The 21,321-nt window shown below is 44.5% G+C and overlaps 1 protein-coding gene across 2 annotated transcripts in view; it reads left to right on the top strand.

Annotated features, from left to right (window-relative positions):
* The first annotated feature begins 3,168 nt into the window (after positions 1-3,168).
* MRPS5 (mitochondrial ribosomal protein S5) overlaps positions 3,169-21,321 on the top strand; it is a 29,719-nt gene continuing 11,566 nt past the window's right edge. The window contains exons 1-7 of one of the 2 annotated variants that reach the window (XM_055122015.1): positions 3,169-3,319; positions 6,083-6,163; positions 9,940-10,077; positions 14,744-14,869; positions 17,235-17,468; positions 18,709-18,743; positions 20,390-20,480. In XM_055122015.1, coding sequence (XP_054977990.1) covers positions 3,262-3,319; positions 6,083-6,163; positions 9,940-10,077; positions 14,744-14,869; positions 17,235-17,468; positions 18,709-18,743; positions 20,390-20,480 — 763 coding nt within the window. In that variant the 5' untranslated portion in view covers positions 3,169-3,261. Of the gene's footprint in view, positions 3,320-6,082; positions 6,164-9,939; positions 10,078-14,743; positions 14,870-17,234; positions 17,469-18,708; positions 18,744-20,389; positions 20,481-21,321 lie in introns of those variants that run through there. The other variant, XM_055122016.1, reaches the window with a different exon arrangement.

Genomic DNA, 21,321 nt, shown 5'->3' with positions numbered 1-21,321 from the left:
ATGTGGTCAAGGAATATGTTCACTCATGCGTGAGGCTCGGCCCAAGCATGTGGAAAGCGGCCTGGAGCATGGTGTTGGTGGGGTAGTGGAGATCAGCTGACAGAACTGGGTCCCTTGGGGCGGGGAGAGCTCTCACTCACCGCCCCCCCGCTTTGTGGCACTTCTGGTGCGGAGTCCAGTGGCATGGTTATGGGGGCCTCATTTTATGCTCCCTTTTGAGAGAAGCAGCCGTGAGTTCTGGTGGGGTCCGATGAGATTATCTAGCACCAGCAAAAGATGGCTTATGGGTGTGACCCTTGGGTCGCCAGAGATTGGGGGAAGGAGGCAGAGGATCTCTGCTTCTTGGTCCTGTTGAGTCCAAAGTCCAAGATCACAAAGTTCCGCATTACCTGGGTTCTGTGGGACTTTGTTCATGTGTGAGGCTCAGCCTGAAGTGAGGGTGATCTGGCTACAACACCTGTAACCCCATTGATCATTTGATTCGGCTGATCGGGCTGGCTAGGCAGGTGTCCCCTTTCTCCCTCACCACTCATGGGCATTCCTCCCGAATTTGCGCTCTCGGTTGAAGAGGAAGGCCTTCCCCGAATAGAGACAGACCAGTCTTCAGTTGAGGGTGTATGAGTAGCTGCGCTTCCCTGCTAGAACCTCCAAACAAGCTCTCAAAAATGACTAAGGATGGTATATGACCAATGTGATTGACAGTTGTTTACTCATCACAGCTAGGAAAGGGTATTCATACCATACTGGCAACATGGAGTTTGCATTTAAAAACAGTGAACAGCATAGACTGTGGAAGGCAGGCTCTGTCAAGTCAAGAGTGTTATGTGACTCCAGTCCTCCAGAAGGATGTGACTGACTTATTTGAATATTTTGTGAGCAGGTCAGGAACTGAAAATAAAATTCTAAGCTCTCTTTGTCAGTGTTTCTTGACTAGAACAATGTTTCTCCACCATTTCCCCCTGCCTGTGTGGCAGACAATTTCCACAATACTCTCTCTCCACTTTGTTTACATTCAATATTTTGACACCAGTCCCACCATTATTATTTGGAATCTTCCTGCCACCATTCAAACCTGCCAAAAAGGCAGTGCTTTATTTTGTATTGCATATTCATTTTATGAATAGCATAAAATGTCACGCAGCTGTGTACTCCTGGGATTCTAAAATTTTAAATAATTAGGGTCTGGAGAGATCTCTGCAGTGAACTGCTTGGTTCCGAGATTCTTATGTGTGTCTCTGGATCATGGCCATTAAAGAGCTTAAATAGTATCCGGAGGCAGTTCATGGGACTCATCTCAGGGTCCCATCGGGGCGGAGGGATGAGAGGGACCATTCCATCCCCTATCCTGTGAGGACTGGCGCTTGCTGTTACTGCTCCCATCTACCTGGGCCTCTCATTGAGTTATGGAAGATGGCGTTCGCTGAGATTCCTAGGGGGCAAGTGGAGGGACAGCAGCTGCTCCCGTCTGGACTAGCCCAGTGAAATCGACCTATTGCAAAGTCCAGAGGCATCTCTGCAGTGAGCTGCTCCGTTATGAAATTCTTTTGTGTGTCTCTCCATTGTTAATTTCTACCCTTCTGGCATTGTGGTCTGACATAGTACTTGTTATGATTTTTATTAGTGACTTTCTGGACACACATGTGACCTGTCCTGGACTCTGGTCTATGTACATTGGAGACTGTAGTTGGCTTTCTGGAACCAGAGGATCCTGTACATGTCTATTGTTCCAGTTTTTTTTTAAATTCCTTATTTAAAGCTGTTATCACTTTACTAATGATGTTCGGTGTACTTGAGCTGTCCAATAAGGAGAGTGGGGTATTAAAGTGAGAATCTTAATTTTCCTTCAGTCTTCACCCTCACCTCATTCTTTGAGTTATGTAATATTTATTGAATTCTGTTCAAGCTAACTGGTACTCTCTTTTGCTTTTATGAATCTGATAATTTTTCATCACATTCTGTCGATACCACTTTCAGTGATAAGGTCTGCTCACCTTCCATGAAAGAGAAACGATGTGCAGATACAGGTAAAGAAGGAATGTTGGGGGATTGTCCTTGCAGGGAACCTGACAGACATGAATTATTAGTAGGCAGCAATGCTCCCTAACCAACCACTACTTGAGTGCCTCTTAACCAGCTCCCCGGGAGTTCAGGCGATTTGGATTTGTTAGCCAATTTGATATGCAAAAGTTAATTGAGCTACTGGAGATAATATAATTATAGAGCACTTGCCTTACACGTGGTCAACCTGAACAGCCCCCCCTCCCCCCCATCTGTAGGTCCCTGGACAGCAATGCATACAGGGGTTACTCCTGGCTCATGCACTCAGGAATTACTCCTGGCAGTGCTCGGGGGACCATATGGGATGCTGGGAATTGAACCCTGTTCAGCTGCGTGCAAGGCAAACGCCCTACCCGCTGTGCTATTGCTCCAGCCCAGAATATATAATGCATTTTAAAAGTGTAAAATTTTCAAACTGAAATAGGCGTGAATCAACATAGTAAACGGAATAGATAAGGCGACGGTGGTATCAATCTTGATAATCTTTGACTCTAGCCTTTCACTTTCCCCCACTCCGTGTTTGCACATTTTAATACTAAATTTGGATACCAGAGGTCTGTCTGAGCAAGATCCTAGCTTCTCTGAAGCTTGTTTCCTCCTAGTACCTGGATCATTTAGGTAGGCCCAGAAAATGGTAAAATCCATGCCGTGAGGAATTAAAAAAAAAAAAAAGCCAAGTGTGGCTTCCGCAGGCAAAAACCTAAAAGGCAATTGTGAACCGGGACGTGAGTGGGTGGCAGAGCGCTAGAGTCGGAATAAAGACCTGAGTTTCCTATCCCTAGGAAGATCAAAGAAACCGTCGTGCTGAAATAAAATCAACGGGTTGAGAGGGGTTGGATGTGAACATGTTGACTCTCATTCAGTACATCTCACTCAGTTCTCGGTTCTTCGCGGAGCCTCCGGTGACGCTCCTCCGCGCCAGCACTTCTAGCCAGGGGGTGCGGAGGAGCGGCTGTAAATAATAGGTCGGAATCAGCGATCCGAGGGCAGAGGCCGCCAACAGGATTCAAGCCCGGCAAGCCCCGCCCTCGGGTCCTCACGCGAGGACCCCGCGGGGCTGTCCGCCGCTATGCCGGCCTCACTCCGGCCTCTTTCCGGTCCGGCAGTCCCGCCTCCCAGCCTGCACCTCGGCGCGACGGCGGGCGTTGGCCTGTCAGGCGGCGCGGCGGGCTGCCCGGACGGTGGCTTTCTCGCGGCCCCAGCATGGCGGCAGCCGTGCGCGCGGCGAGCTGCTTCTCCGCGCTGTGCGGCGCGCGAGCCGGTGAGAGTCGGGTCCTGGTCTCTGGGGCTCTGAGCGTGGTGGGCGTGGGGAGCTCGTCCCGGGTCTGCAGACGCCCGGTGCAGTCCGGGCTTTTCTGTGTGACCTTGCGCGCCACCGTGCACTCTGGAGCACGGGGCTGGCCCGGCTTGTGACGGTGCAGTGGGCTCTCTCCAAGGTCGTTCTCGGACCTTGGAGACACCTCCAGGTCTTTCGTGGTGTCCGGCCCAGAAGGGGCACGGTTTGGTGGGGGGACCCGGGGTAGAGGGGAGCCGCCCCTGGGGAGGGAGCGGCAGCCTCGCACCGCCGGCGTGCGTGATTGTCGTCAGGGGGGTGCTCAGCGCCTTCGTGAGGGGCGCGCATGTAATCTTGGTGCTCTGGGTGCGTTGTGTCCTCTTTCTACCCCAAAACCGTCTCCCAGGGCAGAGGACTGGTAAAAGCCCACTGAAAGTTTACTTCGAGGCACCGTTTCTTTGCCTCCTCTCCAAACTGTTCTTACAGTCCAAGCATTTGCAGTTCCCGAATCCTAAGATCTCTGGAACCTCAGGAGGTTTTATGCGGGTGTGTGTATGAGGTCTGAACTTTCTTGTTTTAAACTTTTAATTGTGAGTGTGGCCACCGCCTTCTTTCTGAATGCTATGTTCAGATAGCACCTGCTTTTTGAGCCTGTCTTCGGTGCGATCTTATTGATAGGAAGAATGATCTTTCTTTATCTTTATGTTGGAGGTATTCTTTATATAACCCTGATACAAGTCCATTGTCAGCTATTGATTTACAAACATTTTATTCCTTGCAGTGTATTTACAAATTTCTTTTTATTTTAGTAAATCACTGTGAGATACATTTACAGACTTAAAACTTTCATGATTGCGTTTCAATCAAAACAATGTTCAAGCACCCATCCATTCTCCACCACCAATGTTCCCAGTATCCCTCCCCACACCCCCACCCCTTCCCACCCCGTGCCTCTATGACAGGCATGTTCCCTCCTACTCTCTGTCTTTTTGGTTGTTATGGTTTGCAATACAGGTATCAAGTGGCCATCATGTTTGGTTTTTAGTCTGCTTTTAGCACACATCTACTATCCCGAGCGATCCCTCCAATCATCATTTACTTAGTGCTCCTCCATCCCCTCCTCTCTCCATCCCAGCCACCTTCCCCGCCAGCGCATGAGATTGGCTTCCAAGCCCAGTGGCAGGCCTCCTGACCCTTATTTCAACCGTCCTTAGGTGTTAGTCTCCTATTGTTATTTTATATTCCACAAATTAGTGCAGTCCTATGTTTGTCCCTCTCCTTCTGACTTATTTCACTTATACTCTTCATGTTGATCCACTTATATGCAAATTTCTTGATTTCTTTTTTTTCTAACAGCTGCATAGTATTCCATTGTGTAGATATGCCAGAACTTCTTTAACCAGTCATCTGTTCTCGGGCACTTTTATTTTTTCCAGATTCTGGCTATTGTAAATAGTTTCCATGCAGTGTATTATCCTTCCACTCTTGTCCGCTTTCCGGACAAAAGCTTTAAAATTTATTTTTATTTATTTTATTTTTTTTTGCTTTTTGGGTCACACCTGGCGATGCACAGGGGTTACTCTTGGCTCTGCACTCAGGAATTACTCCTGGCGGTGCTCAGGGGACCATATGGGATGCTGGGAATCGAACCTGGGTCGGCCGCGTGCAAGGCAAACACCCTACCTGCTGTGCTATTGCTCCAGCCCCAAAAGTTTTAAAATTTAATGAAGTACAATTTATCTGTTTTTGTTATTGCTGTTATCACTTATATTTTCAGGGTCATATCTAAGAAGCCGAAGCCAGATTCAAGGTCATGATGATTGACCTTGATGTTTTTTTTCTACGAATTTTGCATTTATACCACCACCTGAGTTTTCTCTTTCTGGTGTATAAGTATTTATACAGTGTCTGTGCAGATTTTTATGTTTGCTCTGATTTGCATTCCATTTTTATGTAAGATATGATGTAGGCTCCAGTCCCTTCCTTGGAATGTGGCTCTTCAGTTGACCATTTTATGGAAAAAGTAATTTTTTCCTCATTGGTTGGTCTTGGCCCGTTTTCAAACATCACCTGCTAGTGGATGTTGTCAGCTTGTTCTGAAACTCCAGTTTTCGAGGTGGTGTTTGGTATGGTTACATCTGGGTGCTGCAGGGCCTCCAGAAAGACCAGGCTAGTAGTGCTCACCAAGGGACACATTTCATACCAGCCAGGAGGTGTCAGAGATACAAGGATGTAAGAACAGAACGTGTTCAAGCCTAGCGTGTGACAGACAGCTGCAGAGTGGAGGGGAAGATGGTGGGAGATGAGGCTGTTGCCCAAGGCCTTGTAGGATGTGTTGAGCTTGTTTCGCAGGCATTTGGGAGCCAAGGCATGGTGGTGAGGGCTGGGACCTGACCAGATCTTTAGGTGGTCGATGTGACAGCAGAAAATCTGGAAGCCAGGTGTGCCCCCAAGAGGGTCTGAGGCATGAGAAGACAACCCAGCAGAGAAGCGATAGTGGAAGTGCAGAAGAAGATGCAGCTCTCAGAGGATTGAGGGTTGAGGAGAATTCCCTGGGCTTGGAAATGGTTGAGTGTATGGGTGAAGGAGAAGTTACATGCTGTCGCCTACTTGGGCAGTGAAAATGGACCTTGGAATTGACTCATTTTTCATTTGTTTTGGATCTTTTTTCCTATATGTATTACTATTCCCTTGATGTTAAAAATGTTACTTTCCATGAAGAAATTATGTTGATTCCATTTTATTTTGCAGGCCATCTCCGAGCCCGACATCTTGCCCTAAACACCTCTTCAGCACCTTCCATTTTGACATTGAAGCCTGTTCTCAGCAATGGTGAGATTCTTACTACACTTACCTAACTGCTTTTTTTTTTTTTTTTTTTTTTGGTTTTTGGTTTTTGGGTCACACCCGGCGATGCACAGGGGTTACTCCTGGCTCATGCACTCAGGAATTACTCCTGGCTGTGCTCAGGGGACCATATGGGATGCTGGGAATCGAACCTGGGTCTGCCGCGTGCAAGGCAAACGCCCTACCCGCTGTGCTATTGCTCCAGCCCCCCTAACTACTTCTTCTGATGTGATCGGATGTTCTTCAAAGTGTAAGCTGCCGAAACATGTGCTTTCTCATGGGAGTACAGTGCAGCATATTTGCAATGTTTTTTTTATAGGTAGATAGAAGGGGTAGCTTCTTTTTTCCCCTTTAGTGTTAGGGATCAGAGGCAAAGCCTCATACATGTGAGACATGCGATCTGTACTGAGCTACATCCCTCCTCATTTTCAAGTTTTCAGTGTTGACAGTGATCACAGTTCAAGGTTCTAAAAGGTAATAGACCCAAACTGATTTTGCTAAGATGTGATATATAAAGGCTTACATCTGTATAGTCTTATATACATCATTAGTCATAGGATGAACAGACATGAAATGTACATATATTATAAACTAATGTTACTTTTAAAAGTCCTTTATCCGTTATAAACATAATAGCTGTGATCATTGAGTAATTACTTTGCATCAGGCTTGTCATATGTCATCCAGATTCATCTGCATACCTACTGTTTGGAAGCTGCCACTCCCATTGTCCCATCATGAAGTGTAATGATGAAGGAAGTCTCACTTAAGTGTGTCTCCACAGGCAAAGTGACTCATGAGACCACATAGCCAGTAGGTGCAGGACCGAGTTCTGAGCACTCTGGATAGGTACAGTGATACCTTCCACTAACACAGGATATTTGTAGAAGGGTTTTACTTCATCAGACGTAGTACAAGGCAGGCTCTCTGGAAGGAAGGTAGCAAGGAAGGCTGGCAGGCAGGCTGGCTGACTAGCTCTGCTTGGAGCAGAATGGAAATGCTGGCGGGTCCTTGTTTTTCAGCAGCTCAGTGTGCCGAGTTTTACTCTGTCTCAGTTCCTGCATCTTACTGACTCCCCACCTGCTGTAGCCTTTTTTACCTGGCTTGAGTGGTCCCCCAGAGGAGTCTGGTGGGCTTCTTCCACCTATTTGCTCATTTGTTGGTTGAGTGAGACTCATATGTCCTGAACTTAGACTAAGCGCTCGTCCCACCCCATGGTGAAGTAGAACCCAGAGACAGAGAAGCACCCTTGGCTGAGGGCTTGATCCCACAGAAGGGCTTGGTAGCAGGTAGGAGCCAGCTGGAGAGATGGTGGCACCATGAATAGTTTTTACTAGCTGGGAGATTGCTGTGCTTATTGTGTACATCTGGGTCAAGGAGATGTTCAGGTAGGAGAGTACATGCCTTGCACGGGCAAGACCCTGAGTTTGATCCTTGGCACCATGAGGCCCTCTGAGCAGCACTGGGTTTAGCCTCGGTGACCCCAGAGCAGTGCTGGGTCATACCACTAAAAAACGTATTTCCAAGCAGGGGGCTCAAAGATTTGTATCTTTTTTTTTTTTTTTTTTTTTGCTTTTTGGGTCACACCCAGCGATGCTCAGGGGTTACTCCTGGCTTTGCACTCAGGAATTACTCCTGGCAGTGCTTGGAAGACCATATGGGATGCCGAGGATTGAACCCGGGTCGGCCGTGTGCAAGGCAAACGCCCTACCCGCTGTGCTATCGCTCCGGCCCCTCAAAGATTTGTATCTTAAAACCAATTCTTTCCCCTACCTCTTCCCATTCTCATCAGCACTTTGAATTCTTATAGCCTCTGCATGTATTTCTGAATCAATGCATAGATTTCTATGTTCTATGTTGACTATGTTATGCTAATTAAATATTTATTTTATACCTCATTCTCCTTTTCTCCTCAATTACAGTTGAAAATCAGATTTGGTCAAATCTCTGGGAAGTGTTTATTATAGTTTTTATTGTGTTTTATTATTCACAGCTACGCAAGGATGTATACTGTCATTACATCTGTTGTCTACATTTCCTTTTTTTTGGATTTAATAAATAACATTTTTTTTGGGGGGTGAAGGGCCTCCTAAGCAATGGAGCTCTGGGGCCCTGTGGTCATCCTTCCCAGCACTGTGGGGGGCCCTCGGGGCATCTGACTGTGCTGGGGGTGGGGGTGGGGGGACGGCTGTATGGTGCCAGGAGTCAAACTCAGGTTTGGTGTGTGCCAGGCATGTACCCTTGTACCCTGATCACTATCTCATGTTCCCCCCTCTTTTTTTTTTATAAGTTGCTTAGTTTTCTTGGTATCAGTTGCCATATTTTTTAAAAATCTACGACAGATTAGTTAGAAACATGGCAATACTTTCCCAGAAATCTCCCAAACACTTTCCTAATTATCTGATACAAGAGACCTATTACATAGAAAGTTGGGTGTTTTGGAGATTAGTCATGAAGCAGCAGAGCTGGACTGTTGGCCTGGTGGCAGCTGTGAACCATGAGTGTGGCTGCTTGGCTTTAGCAGGGTGGGGACCATGAAGCATTTTTAAAAAGTGATCTTGCATATGATTAAAATATTTCAAAATGTATAAAGTAAAATCTTTACATAATCAGTATAATCTTTATACTGATGCCTTACCTAAATGCGTCAGTTTTCATTCTTAGATGCAATCACTGTTAGTGTGTGTGTGTGTGTGTGTCGGGGGGATTTGGGGGATACTCTCTGGAGTTAGCCTCTAAGGGTCTCCTGGTCTGGTTTGCAGTCCTGGAGGGTTGGATGCTCTGCCCAGCAGGGGTCGCCATTTTCCCAGAATTGACAGGTAGGAGTGTTTGGGGACACATGTGCTTCTGTCTTTAGACAACTCCATCCAGGAGCTGAGTTGATAGTTCAGCAGGCAGGGTGCTTGCCTTGCACATGGCTGACCAGGATTTAATGTGGTCCCCTAAGCACTCTATGAGGTTCCCTGAGCACCACCAGGAGTGATCGCTGATCACAGAGCTGGGAGTAATCCTGGAGCACCTCTAGTTGAGGCCCAAAGGCAGAAGAAAGGTTTTTTTCCATACACATTCATGCAGTGTGTGGACAAACTAACTCTTCTAACTAGAACTGACATTAGGCATTAGGTTATCAGCCCCGAGTTTTGTTTTTTTCAGGGAAGACTATTCTTGGGAGCATAGAGATGGTCCAGGGATTTAGGCACATACCTGGTCAACCTTGGTTCAGTTCCCCATACATACTATTGCTGGGTACAACCCTGGAAGGCCCCAAACACCACTGGGAGGCCTGGGCAATCCCTGGCACTGCAGGGCCAAGCAGCACTGCACTCTCGGCCTCACATGGAGTTGCTGGCTTCCTTGGCAGAGAAACCCCTTGACCAGAAAGGGGTCCTAGGCCTCCTGAATACCACGCTGGACACCGCTGCTGTCCCATCTCCCACAAATATCTAACCCCCTCCAAAAAAAGTGCCAAAAGATGGTCCTCAAAATGATTCATAAAACTTCAGCATTTCAGGGCCAGAGCTATAGTCCAGCAGGTAGGGCACTTGCTATATGTAAGTCCCATCTGGTCCCCTGAGCCCCACCAGGAGTAATTTCTGAGTGCCAAGCCACGAGTAGCCCCTGAGCACAGCTGGGTGTGCTCTTCCCCCAGTTTTGACATTTCAGTGACTTTTCTGTGTGTAATGATGGGATTATTGTCGCTGTTTTGGTTTTCTCTGAAGCAGCAAAGGGTATAACTCCAGTTTTGTTCTGTCTGCCTGCAGGCCTTTGGACATCGCCAGGAACCAGAGACAGCCGTCTTCTCTCAGGCTTGGCTCACGCTTTGCAGACACAGTGCTGTGTTTCTTCTCCTGGAACCTTGATGAGCCAGCAGCGTCGACCCTATAGCTTCTTCACCAAATGTAGGTGCAGTGACCATAAGCCTCCCATCAGTTACATGGTACCTTAAAAGCTGCTTTTTGAAACTGGTTTTTCTTCCTTAAATGCATTAACACATGAGATAACTAGTACATGATATATTCTGGAAACAAAAATGGTCTTGTTTATGTATGTTGTCAAATTATCTCACATGCTATTAACTGGACCTCTCAGGGAGCACTAGTTTACTTTCATCCCCACAGTTTAGGCATTTAATGCCGAAAGGGCATTGAGTTACCCTCTGAATCTCTACTGATGAGAGTCTCAAGAATCTGTTCAAAACTGTTTTCAGTTGTGGTGTTTTCTGTTTTTCTTTTCTGATTTTGGGGCCATACCTGGTAATGTTCAGGGGTTACTCCTGGCTCTGTGCTCAGGAATAACTCCTGGTGGTGCTGGGGATCAAACCTGGGTTGGCTGTGTGCAAGGCTAGCTCCCTACTCATAGTATTAGCACTTCTGCTCCTCAGTTGTGTTTTCAGTTATGGAATTAGGCCATCTAATCAGAAAACATTAATTTTAAGTAGGTATTTGGCCAGCATCCACTCTTGTTTGTGATGGTATTTGAGAGTTCAATTTCAACAGAAATTAGCTTGTTTGGTAGTAAATTATTTACAGCTCAGCATTAGTCAATTTAAGAGAAATTAAAATTGAATAACTGTCATCCATGGTGATCAATTATATTTTGTTTAGAAGAAAAATTAGAATGATGCAGCCATTGAGTGAGGTTACTGAGTCAGCTGCAGCCTTGCACATGGCCGACCAGGATTTGATGTGGTCCCCTAAGCACTCTATGAGGTTCCCTGAGCACCACCAGGAGTGATCTCTGGTCACAGAGCTGGGAGTAATCCTGGAGCACCTCTAGTTGAGGCCCAAAGGCAGAAAAAAGGCCCTGCAGCCTCGTATGGCACATTCTTGGTCCCGAGTCACTTCTCAGTGCAGTCTCACCTCTAGAGAAGTTTCATTATGTGGGTAAAGATTGCCTTATTGCGGAAGTCTCTCGCGTATCAATACAGATATGACCTATTTCTGTACTGTTACTCCACACCTGCCCTGCACATTAGCCTATTCACTTCCTCAGTAACAGGACTCTGTACCCTTATGTGCTTATTGCTCTCAAGTTATAACAAATTAGCTTCTGGCAGGGTAAACGCGGTTCAGATAGCATGAGCCTACGTTTTGCTGTTTCTGGGGAGAGATAGTTTTCAATTTTCTAGATCTCTAAGAAATATTTAAAAAATTCGAAAAAGGGATGTGTAGGATTTTCTCAGAATATTTAACATTGTACTTATAAATCTAGCTCTCTGCCATACCGTCATCTTAATACCTTCGACCCAAATTAGCAAGCAGTGTTACCTAGCATGAGTCAGAGAGAAATAGTTCATGCATCAAATTGGATGTCACTGTAGATTGTGTGTGTGTGCATGAATCTAAAAACATGAACTTTAATAACTTTAAAAACTTTAATAGATACGTATTAACTCATCTGTACCTTTCCAGAAAAAATGATAGAAAGAATTGATGTTAACAAATCTATTTCAAAGAGCATATCAGGTTAATTAGATCTTAAGCCAGCAAGTTTTCATTTTTACTTGTTTTTTACTCAGAACCAAGTGGTGCTGAGTGCTCAGGAGCTACTCATAATTTAGACCAGCAAGTTGTAAAGTTAAATAGAAAAGTCTCTATGAAAACAACCTAATTCATTCTGCAGCCACTGAAATTGTGTTCATGAGTGATAGTAGAAAGTATGAAACACGACTTAAAATATTAAGAAATGCTGCTGTACTAATACATATGGCATAACTTCAGTTTTGTCAGAAACATACAAGCTTACGTGAGTAAAGAAAAAATATTCATTTGATCTAATACATTCTTGATATTGTCTAGATTTTCTTGATTAAAAAAATCAAACTGTGAGAGGGATAGTACAGCGGGTAAGGTGCATGCGTTATGTGCAGCAGACCTGGGTTTAGTATCTGCACTGTATATGGTCCTCCAAGTTCCACCAGGAGTGATCCCTAAATGCAAAGCCAGGCATACACTGGGTATGACCCACAAGCCGAAAACAAAGCTTTCCTTTATAATCTGAAGAAATATTTTGACGGCTTTTAAATGTAAAAACCATTAATTTTTTTTTAATTGAATCACAATGAGATACATACTTACAAGGTTGTTCATGATTGGGTTTCAGTTATATAATGTTCCAGCACGCATCCCTTCACCAGTACACAGTTTACCACCACCAGTGTTACAATTTCTTGCCCCCCCACCCCTCCACCTGCTTCTATGGCAGGCTTAAAACCGATTTTTTTCTTTTTTTTTCCGCCTGCCCCCCCATTTCCTTCAGTGCCCCGCCCCAACCAAGGCCTTTCCCTACTGTTCTCCACCTACTCCCCCTGGCCCCCTGGGGCCCCGCCCCTCAGGGTCTCTGCAGCCAGCTGTGGGATTGCACCACTCCTCCTGGGGCTCCCCACCCCAGTCTGGCCTCCTCCTTCCCCCCATTTCACCCCCAGGCTCACCTCAGACTGGATCTGCCCCACCCAGGGTCCCTGTGACCCTCCGACCCCAGATTCCTCCCTCCTATGACCCCAAAGCCACTGGGACTCAGGACAGTCTCCCAGTCTGTGGGGGGCAGCAAGCGCCTGGCTCAGAGCCGGCACTGGAAGACAAGGGGAAAAAATATTTTCCAAGATGGAAAATTAATTATCTTTCTTTTCTTTTCCTTCTCGGCGCTTGTGAGCGGGCACCCCGTGGGCCCATGACGGGTCCCCCGTTACCTTCTCCTGGTGCCGGGCTGCGGGAGCAAGACCGCCATGCACCCCTGTGTCCACCCTGGGCCCCAAACAAGGGATATTCATCAGCCTTGGGGGGGGTTCGGGGGAAAAGCTCTGGTCACTAGGGACTGCCCTGCTCTGCTGTTCTCCACTAGCCAGCGGAGTGCTGCCCACCCAGCCCGACAGTCTGGGGCCCTGGCTGAGTGACCAGCATTCTGCAGCCTTGTGGAGCAGTGCGGGCCAAGGGCCACCCAGCAGCATAGCCTCCCGCATGAAGCTGGCAGGTCCACTCTCTGTGATTAGCACCACGACCTCAGGACCAGGTTGCCTGTGACCTTCCGGAATGCCTCTTAAAATAATTTTTAATAGTATTATGATATGAACAATTAACAGTCGACTTTTCAAACCTTTATTTTCTACATGGTTTGTAAAAACATGAATTGAACTTTTCAGTCTTTTGTACCTTTGTGTTAAGCTCTTTGAAAATTAAATCTTAAATTTAGTTTTAATGAGTAATTTTCTTATAATGATTCTAAGTGAAAACTTGTTTAATTGATTTACTTCTTAAAATGCCACTTTAAAAATGCTTTAATTGTAAACTTTTATGTGCTTGATGGCATTTATGGGTACCATCGAATTTTTTTGTTTTTGTGTCACACCCAGCAGTGCTCAGGGTTTGCTTCAGGCTCTGTTCAGGGATTACTCTTGGCAGGGCTCTGAGGAACTTTACGGGGTGCTGGAGTTTAAACCCGGGTTTGCTGCCCATAGGGGAAACACCCTACCGGCTGTACTAAAGGTTCATCAGAGAAGAATGAAGATAGTCAAGTGTTCTCCAGAATATGTTTAGTGTTTCAGGCATGTACTTACATGCAGTTTAGAAAGTTTGTGTGTTTGGGCAGGGAAGCCCGCTCCCACTGTGCTCAGAAGTGACCTCTGATGGTGCTTAGGAGATCATATGTGGTATCAGAGATTGAACAGGAATCATTTGCATACAAGGCAAGTGCCTTTCTTCCCGTACTATCTCTGTCTGGATTAGACTTTTAACTAATATATCATTTGTATGGCTTTGATTATATATTAAGTAGGTGATGGAACAGAATCAGTGATTATAAAGTCAGTTTGTGAAACTATGGAAAGCTCGAAGTCCTTGGGAAGACAGAACTTAAATCTAACAAATGATGTAATTACAGCAGTGTAATTCAGTAGTGGTCAAATATAAAGAATCTTAATATTCTACAGGCATAAAATGCGAATGTAACAAAAATATTTCAAGTAGAAGTAGATCAGCAAAATTGGAATCACTGAGTAAGGTAAAAGAAAAGCAAGATTTAAGACCTATACCCTAAGACACAGGTATAAAGTATTAGATCCCACATACTCATTCTTTCTTGTGGGTCACTTAGACTCTCATTAGACTTACAGGTGAATTTGGGCATTTCATGCTGAAGGATATGCAGATATTTAGAGTGTTTGCAGAAGAAGAGAAGAAACTGCCTAGTTATTGGGGTTTATGGATGTAGATTGAAATACTCTTTTTTGAATGTAGACATCTATATTTAGGAAGGATAGTTATTGATGATCTCAGTGATTGCAATGAGGAAGGAGGGGGATGAGGCCTATACCATACTTGATAAAATGTTTGAGGAATAAAACTGTTGGAAAGTAACTTGGATTTGAATGTTGGCCATTCTTTGTGGAAGAAAATCCAATAGGATCTCTCTGGGCGTTCCAAATGTAACCATTTAATATGTACAAGGAATAGTTCTAAGTTTACTTTCATAGCCCCAAAGATACAGGTCAAACTGACCTTTTGTAGCTTCTTTTGGTTCTATTGGAGACCTTGGATCAAATTGAAAAAAAAAACCCAACTTTTATTACAGTGACAGCAGATGAGCTGTGGAAAGGTGCGTTAGCTGAGACTGGTGCTGGAGCAAGAAAAGGAAGAGGCAAAAGAACTAAGAAAAAGAAGAGAAAGGATTTGAACCGAGGCCAAATCATTGGTGAAGGTAAGTTTACTTAGAAAGACAGCCAATGTACTTTTAAAGGTTTCCCTACATTTTACATTTTACTTACTACAAGCATGAAAACATTTCTCATGAAGGGGACTAGAATCTATTATCTTCAAATAAGTTTTAGCAAGAGCTTATTATTGCCCCATGATTTGGGTAGAGGTTGGGGGAGAATCCCAGAGAAAGGAATTCATCCATTCAGTTGATTGGCAAACCTGAAGCAGATGTAAAGTGTCTACTTGGAAGATGAGGGAGAGAAGATGGAATAAGTGGAGAGTTGGCAAACATTTCTCACGATTGTTCAGCTTGCGCAAAAACAGTTATTGATGACCCATGGGCCACACTTTGTTCTAACTAAACCACCTATAGGTCTTAGCTTGGGAAACTCTGGGATGTGGACTTGTTTATAATCATGTTTTTTAAAGAATAAAAAGAGTGTGGGATATTTTGAACAGACATTTTGTACTGTGATGACTGAAATGTTTCTTTGGTACTAATGATTTTGTGGTCGAGCAGCTTTTTTCAGTTTACTCGAGAGATCACTTGTTTGCATTGGTGTTATTCTGTGACTCACCCTGCATTGTATTTTTAAACAGTCATATATAGGTAAGGTGTCTCAATACAAAATTCAGATGGTAAAGAAATAAAAAATCCCCTTCCACACCCTTTCTTTCTCCCCAAATTCAGGTGCTACTCTCCAAAATAACTGCTGATTTCATTTGAACATGTTTCTTTCTGATGTTTTAGAATGCCTTTACATGCAAGCATTATGAAAATGAAAATGTGTTTTCTTCTTTGAGAGGTTGTTAAATTATACAATTTGGCATGCATTATAGTTCACTTTTTTCACTCAGGAGTAGGTCTGGGAATTGTTCCACATTGGGACCTCCAGATCTGCCACATCCTTTTTTCTTAGTGTGGAGTGTTTCCCAGGTTGGCTATTTCAGGTCACTTTTTTTTTTTTTGCCTTTACAGATCACTGTATCACTGTATCATTGTCATCCTGATGCTCATCGATTTGCTCGAGCGGGCACCAGTAATGTCTCCATTGTGAGACTTGTTACTGTTCTTGGCATATCAAATACGCCACCGGTAGCTTGCCAGGCTCTGCCGTGTGGGTGAGATACTCTCAGTAGCTCTCAGAGAGGGACGGAGGAATTGAACCTGGGTTGGCCGCATACAAGGCAAACGCCCTACCCGCTGTGCTATTGCTCTAGCCTTTACAGATGATGTTTAAAATTGTCTTTGTCCAGGCACATTTATGTCTCGTCCCTGATAGTTTCTGTCTGTAATATCATAAGTGGGATTACCACCTTTTAGGGTAGCTCCATCTAAAATCAACTGATAGTGCCTGGGACTTTTAAAAACATTTTTTATTTTTGTAAAATTGTTTACAATATTTGGTTACATTTAATAAATACATGATAACAAACCCACCACCATTACACCTTCCCACCACCATATTTCTATCCCAAACTCCAAACCTTCCCCCAAAGCAGAACCAAAATAATTTATTTTGTGTTGCTTATTGTGAATAATTCACTAAAAATGAGACAAAAAAGCTTTCTTAGAGGAAAGTATGTGAAGATTGTTATATTTCACCCAGGAGGCATTAGCCCTTTTATAGGATATTAATAACATGTTGTTAAAGGTTGAGCCATGTGTGCTTATATCTATATTTATATAAGTATATTTCCCTGTAAGATTGGTTGCCTTCTACTTTAATCCCAATCAAATGTGGTGTGCTATTCTAAGTATATTAGTGATGTAAAGTATGTGAGCTGTTGCGCGGCCACGCAGTACAGGAATAGATTCACTCATGGATGAGGCTTGTCTAAGCATGTGGAGAGTGGCAGTGAGCATGGTGGCGGTTGAGTTCTGGAGGTTTTCTGCTGCTGGGGATGGCTCCATTGGGGTGGGGAGGGGCCTCACCTGCCCACCTTCGGGTTGCCCTGAATGAAACAGCCTGGCGTGAGGTCCGGCGGCATTGCTATGGTGTATTGTTTTATGCTCTCTTCCGAGAGATTTATATTGAGTCTTTGGATCATGGCCATTAATGAGATTATATGGCACCATTGGCAGCGTGTGGGTGTGACTGCCAAGCTACCAGAATTAGGGGGAGGTGGGGGAGGTCACCCATTCCTGGTTCTGTTGAGTCTGGAGTTTTCAGTAACAAGTTTCGCATACCTGGGTTTTTCTACAGATTCATGTGTGGGTGATGCTTGTTCAAGTGTGTGGAGAGCGGCCATGGGCATCTCGGCGGTTGAGTTCTGGAGATTTCGGATGCTGGGACTTTAACACTCTATAAATGAATGCTTACCCCCGCTGCAGATTCTTAGTTTGTATGTTTTTAAACCTTCAGGGCGTCATGGCTTCTTATGGCCTGGTCTGAATGTCCCTCTGATGAGAAATGGAGCCATGCAGACCATAACCCAGAGAAGCAAGGAAGAGCAGGAGAAGGTGGAGGCCAACATGGTCCAGCAAAGAGAAGAGTGGGACCGGAAGAGGAAAATGAAGGTTAAACGGGAGCGAGGATGGAGTGGAAACCAGTGGGGAGGCGTCAGTCTTGGCCCCCCTGATCCTGGTCCCAATGGAGGTAGTTGAGACCTGGTTTTGCCTTCCTTTCTGAGAGAGATTCTGGTAGTGCTTGGATCCTTTCATAGGATTTTATTTACTTGTTTGTCTCTATTGCTTTTGGGTGTCATTGTGTAAATTCACATTATTATCCAGCTATATTTTAGGGGCACTAGAAGGCTCATTATCAAGGAGTATTTTACAAACAGGATGCAAAGTGTTGGGTTATGAAATCTTGACAACATGGTTTCTCCAAGCCTGAAACATGGTAGAGTGGCTTGTGGATCTATCGATGAGCCACCTACTGTTCATGGCACACTTCTGGAGCAGCCCCTCTGGTTTGGGGGGTGCTATTTGATAGAGAGTAAACCGGATCATTGCCATTAAGCTTCCTATAAGCATGACTAAAATAAAATGAATACTTGCCCAGTCATATTGGAAAACCAAGTCCACCCTCCCCATCCCGCACCCTTCTGAGTAAATATGTCACTGGAAAAATTCTCTTGTGAAGTAGGAGAAGAAGAAATAAAATACCAGGCATCTTCCTTAAGTTTGGCTTAAGAGAGAAGATGTGGAGTTGAGAGGTGGAGAATGAACTAACCCAGTTGCTTCCTTTATGAGGACGAAGATAAGGGAGAGAGAAAAGGCTGAAATCCTTCAAGAGGGCCCAGAGTGTAGGGAAATGCGTTAGATAGAGACATGAGTGGGGAAGAGGGTGCCGGGCCCAGTGCCCCCTGATATTGTTGGCAGTGAGAATGGGCTCCAGGGTAGGTGAGAGTGACCTCTGGGGGCTGTTGAGTCCTGAGGTACAGCTGGGAGCCTTTGCTGAGAGTGAGGGGGGCACTGGATGAACATGGTCACCAGAGTATTTTGCTATAAGAAGGCAGGGTATGTGGTACTGGCTTTAGAATTACCCAAGAGGGGATGGAGCAATAGTACAGCGGGTAGTGTGCTTACTTTGGACGCAGTGACCCGTATATGGTCCCCTGAGCCCTGACAGGAGTAATCCCCAGCATTGCTAGGTGTGGTCCCCAAACCAAGCAAGCCAAAAAAAAAAAAATGCTGGTGATAAAGCCAGGGCTGTAGCTTGGAGTTAGAGTGCTTGTCAAAGTGCCTGAGGTGCTAGGTCTGATCACTGGTACTGCAAATAAATCTGTAAGGAAGTAAGGAAGAGTTGGTGACAGGACCTGTGTTGAAATGCATGTGTACATTATCAGTGCAGACACATTTTATCTGTGTGCTTATTTCTTTTCTCCCTGCAGAAACATACGAGGATTTTGATACCAGAATCCTTGAGGTAGGCATGCTAAATTAAGTGGCTAGTTTAGTTTTTGTTGTTGTTTGTTTGTTTGGGGGGAGGGTCGGGGTACATTGGGTGGTGCTTAAGGGTTACTCCTGGCTCTGCACCCAGGAGTCACTCCATGAATCACACCCAGACTCTCCATATGGGATGCCAGGAGTGCCTGGGATTGAACCTGGGTCTGGCGTGTGCAAAGCAAGCATCCTACTGCTGTACTGTCGCTCTGGACCTAGTTTAGTCTTTGGAAAAGTCAGGGCGGATAGGTCGAGAGAACAGTGAGGAAAAGCTTTTGCATGCAGAACTTTCCCCTTAGACACAGACCTGATGTGGATGCGGAAATAAACTTCAGTTACTAGATACTTGCTTGTGACCAGTGCCATTTGGGTAGGGAATAGAGCAGGGCTGATACTTGAGGTGCCCTGACATCAGTGTGCTCAAAATTTTGGGATCATTTTGAATTTTTTTCTTCCAAAAGCTAAAGTAGCATAACAGTCTATCTTTGAATTTTAAACTAGCTGAACCTGGCACTCAGCTCAGGTCGCAAGTATCAAGAGGAGCCACAAGTAGGGGCAGAAAGCTTGGATCGGGGCAGTGAATGTCCAGCTCGTGGTGGGGGAATGATCATATGGCTGCTTGCACCCCTTAAAACTGATGCCTTTATTAAGTGACTTTCAGTCACTCTTTCTGGAACTTTCTCTGTAATTGTCAGCTTTCCTTTGCACTCAGTAAATACTCAGTGTAAATACTGTTTGGAATAATCATTGACTGAATTTGTGATTGAACATGCATATGTATTGTTTCTTTAATATCAGAGGCTTTACAGAACTTAAAATATTTTTGCAGGTTGTTTATGACTTGGGTCCCAGTTTATCCTATTTTGGAATTTAATTCCCTTGAAGAATCCTTGTATATGTGGGTGATTTCCTGTAAGATAATTCATAGGAGTAGATTCGAGCTTTCTTTTCATTGAACCTTATTTTATGGGTAAGGAACGAGGTGCTATTTAAGTGGTTTTATTTGCAGTTTCATAGTTCTTAACCTTTAAATATGTGAAGATGTAGTTTGTTATAAGGAAATGTTTTCAAATTTTCTATTCTTGGTTGAACCTAATCATTAGCCTAGAGATCCAGTCCAATGCTAATTATTTCTGCATTGTGTACTACATTGCATCATCTCTAAAGAGGAAGTTTTTTAAATGTGTAAAGATATGTGATATTGGGATATATCTTAGAATCAATTATAAATGGTCAAAGTTTAATCAGCGACTTAGTTTTATCTGTCACATTAAGGTAGAGTGTATTGAGTTGTACAGTTTTGGATCCCTTTAAAGTGGGTGTAAAGCTGGAAATTGTTAGACAAAATCTGTCTTCTCCTGCTTCACTCCTGAGGCTTCCTTTTTTTTTTAAATTTTTTTTATTGAGTCACCATGTGGAAAGTTACAAAGTTTTCAGGTTTAAGTCTCAGTTTTATACAATGCTCGAACACCCATCCCTTCACCAGTGCACATATTCCACCACCTGAGGCTTTCTTGAAGGAAGTTTTCTGCTGGTGCTTGTGGACTCAGCCGGGGCTGTGCATGTCTCCAGCTCCAGACCCAGATTTTTCCTCGAGGTGAAATGTTTATGAGACGTTTTGTTTTTTAGGTAAGAAATGTTTTCAATATGACTGCAAAAGAAGGAAGAAAGAAATCTATTCGGGTTCTGGTCGTTGTGGGCAATGGTCGGGGAGCTGCAGGCAAGTGGGGTGTGACGAGGCGGTGCTGTGTGGAGTTGGGGCTGGGGCATTGTGTCTTCCTTGAGAGAAACATGGGACAGTTTACATATAATCTTCAAAGCAAGAAACTTTCTGAGTCTCTTCCTCTCTCAGGGCGGGATGAAACTGGGGAGTGGAGGGTAGTGGGCATTGGTGAAGGGATTTGGTGTTGGGGCATTATATGCCTGAAACTCAATCATAATTATCTTTGCAATTCACAGTGATTCAATAAGAAGTTTTTTTAGTTGAAAAAAATTTTTAATTAAAAAAAGCAAGACAAAATTTCAGAAGCAAAGATTAATAAACTTGGCTTCTAAAGGTTTAAAAACCTTTATGATCCTGGGAGCTGGAATGGTCATACAGCAGATAGGGTATTTGCCTTGCTCGCCACCAACCTGGATTTGATCCCCAGTACCACATACCATCCCCCCATCCCCAATAAAAGCAAAATAAAAACCCAAAACTTTTTTTTTGAGAGGGGTCACACCTGGCAATGCACAGGGGTTACTCCTGGCTCATGTACTCAGGAATTACTCCCGGTGGTACTTGGGGGACTGTATATCAGATTCTGGGAATCGAACTTGGGTCGGGCGTGTGCAAGGCAAACACCCTACCCACTGTGCTATTGCTCCAGCCCCCAAAACCCTATGATATTGAGACTTTATCTTAAATTTAAGAAATCAGAAATCAGAAATTAAGTTAAGTATAGGTCATGGGTTAATAATGCCCTTCCTAAAAGTTTCCTTGGTTTCCCAAAAATAGAAATTGGAATCCACAGCCCTTTTCCCCCAGGTTTTCAGCTGTTTTGTATGGATCTCAAAGA

Source organism: Sorex araneus, chromosome X (genome assembly GCF_027595985.1).
Source record: "Sorex araneus isolate mSorAra2 chromosome X, mSorAra2.pri, whole genome shotgun sequence".
NCBI classification, from domain to species: Eukaryota; Metazoa; Chordata; class Mammalia; order Eulipotyphla; family Soricidae; genus Sorex; species Sorex araneus.
This window is presented reverse-complemented; position numbering and strand designations above follow the sequence as displayed.